We start from the raw sequence: 2,953 nt of genomic DNA, 5'->3' as shown, positions 1-2,953 counted from the left end.
GTATTAGAAAAAACGCAAGGTCCTGGTTTCACGCCCGGTCGCCCCTCTCAGTCGACCGTGAATGAATACTGGCATGCTGACATCATGCTAGGGTCAAAGTCAGGGCGGAAAGGAACTGGCCATCCTACAGCCTCATCTCGCTGCTTAGTAAGTATGTTCTTCTCCAGACATGCCCCCTATATCCATATGCCCCTATGTCCACAAAAAGGGCTAAGGAGGAGGATAACATGTTTGTCAATCACCTCACTAAGAAAAATGAGAGCATAATAAGAGGGGTAACTTGTCAAGTGGGCAGGTGTTAATTACTTTGGATTTGTCAGGATTAGCGAGTTCCATAGAGTACCATCATATTGTTGAGAGAAAAATTATTTGGACAAGTATTCCACATCTAAATAGCCAAGTATTTATGCTTCGAACACAGAGGCAGGATTCCTTCGTTTCGGGCCATGATCCGGGCTTAAAATTAGCTTGTAGTGTCTGCAGATCAGCATGGCGTTTTAGCACTGCCTGTTCCACACCCTGCTCTGTTTTTGTTAATATACTGCATTTCTAAATGTACTTGATTACATCGTATACTTTTGAGTTTTATAGTGTATTATCTTCTCTTATATATATATATATATCTATATATATATATATATCTATATATCTTATATAGTATATTATGTATATATATATATATAATGTAATGTGTATATATATATATTATATATATTATTATTATATATACACATTATGTATGTTTGTATCTACATAAATAATGCAACACACACACCACACACACACACACACTACACATACACACACACCACACACACACACAACACACACACACCACACACACACACACACACACACACACACCATATATATATTATATATATAATAATTATATATATATATATATATATATAACATATATATATATATATAATATAGATATCTACATATATATATATCTATAAATATATAATATATATATATATTATATTTTTTATATATAATACAGCTAAAGATGTTTTACGAGTCTTATGTACTAAGTAAATGGAAGTTAATGTTGAGTAGGCGGGTGGATCGCGCAAACGACCATGATTGTTGTTCTATCCTTTACGGGCGTTTTACGGTGTACGGAATGTTAAAATAGTGATCGACGGGCAGTTGTCAACAACGTAAGACATACATGACAAGATTCCATGTACATACATACATACATACATACATACATATATATATATATATATATATATATATATATATATATATATATATATATATATATATATATATATATATATATAACAAAGAGGGATGAGTGAGGAGGGAGGGAAGGAGTAGCGGATTTGTAGACGTCACAACTGCGTCACGCTCCAAAAGTTCGTATGCCATCTCGCAATGAAAGTCAAAAGTAAACGCCGCAATGTGTGTATGTATGGTAATGCACTATAGTACTAACTTAAGACAAGGTGTGAAACATACCGTGCTAAAGAGCCATGCTGATCTTACTCTCCGTTTGGAAGAAATTTGCGAAAAAGATGGGTCAAGGCCCCTGAAATGCATAGTAAAAGTTCCAGAAGCCTATGCAGTTGCACCTGCATATTTTCAACAGACGTCCATATCACCATTGAGTATTGAACAGAGAGTATGCAAGTACTATTTTTATGTATTTTCAACAAAATGCAAAGGCCCATGAGGTGTGATTTGTCTATACATCACATGTCAAAACCTATGTTTCAGATCTATTTTACAATAAAAGAATTAATGCGAAAGCTGAATTATATGCATATTTTTATTGCATCTGAATAATTTATGATCCCAATACATGGTATTACAAATTATGAATGGGAGTATATATGTCTGAAAATGCCTGTGGAAGATATAAATAAAAAAGAGAGAACCCGAAGAAAAAAAGTTCGAGACGAACGAGTTGGAAAATTAAAGGGCAAGGATAGTCGGGAAAGTAAGAAAAGAGAAAAGAAGCAATGTTACCTATATGTTCACTAAAAGACAGTAAATATAAAGAGGGAGAAATGAAAATAAATAAATATGAGATCAACACCCCATACATAAATATATGTATATATATATATATATATATATATATATATATATATATATATATATATATATATATATATATATAAGACAATAAAGGTGTGTATACATTCTGAGAAAACCGGAGGAGAGTGACTAGCAGATCCACAAAGCGGCCGGCAAAACAAGGAATGGGCTGAACATCGACGTCCATCACATGGCGAAGGGCGATCAGCGAGCAGCCCACGACACCAGCCCTCTTGTCCGTCCTTGAAGATTCCTGCGTGTCCAGCAGGCCGTCACCCTCGTTTGCCTTGATTCTAGTACTAGGGATCGTTAAGACTGGATGGCCGGCACCCAAGTTTTAGCCGAACCCTATTCGCTGTGTCCAAGTCAACCTGCAGGGGGGAAGGGGCGGGGCATAAAGGGACCAAAGAAAACATTGCTAGAAAAAAAATATATATGCAAGGAAAGATTACAAGATATACGTGTCTGACATGACATTATCGTTACAAAGTATTAGAGAGAGATAGAGTCGCTGTAACCTGCGTGGTTGGAGTCCAGGTGAGACCCATGTCGCTCGTGAAGAAGAGGCCATCGACGGGCGAGGCGGCTGTGCCATAAACTTTGATAGCTTCAGGCCAGAAACCCAACACAGTGGTGACGAAGGGCGGGGTCCGAGACCAGCTAACTGCATTGTCACTCGAATAAAAGCATTGGGTCACGTTCCTGGAGAAAGGAGCTGGGGTGAGGAGATTTAGAGACTGTCGGCGCTCTTGTAATCAATTATGATACTATATTGGAAGTCTTTATAATGTCAGCACGCACATCTCATTTTCCACTTGCATACCTCAGTCCTAGATTCTTGAAATAATTGTTTCTTTACAAAGATACATACTTAGATAAATACATACATAACTAC

At 36.7% G+C, this 2,953-nt stretch overlaps 1 protein-coding gene across 1 annotated transcript in view; it reads right to left on the bottom strand.

The window, feature by feature from the left end:
• Window positions 1-2,357: 2,357 nt before the first annotated feature.
• LOC119573535 overlaps window positions 2,358-2,953 on the bottom strand; it is a gene marked incomplete at its 5' end in the record, with an annotated part of 8,463 nt that continues 7,867 nt past the window's right edge. Inside the window, 2 exon segments of the mRNA XM_037920748.1 lie at window positions 2,358-2,429; window positions 2,577-2,760. Of these exon segments, the coding sequence (XP_037776676.1) occupies window positions 2,358-2,429; window positions 2,577-2,760 (256 nt within the window).

This window comes from Penaeus monodon, chromosome 5, assembly GCF_015228065.2.
Source record: "Penaeus monodon isolate SGIC_2016 chromosome 5, NSTDA_Pmon_1, whole genome shotgun sequence".
Taxonomy (NCBI): Eukaryota; Metazoa; Arthropoda; class Malacostraca; order Decapoda; family Penaeidae; genus Penaeus; species Penaeus monodon.
This window is presented reverse-complemented; position numbering and strand designations above follow the sequence as displayed.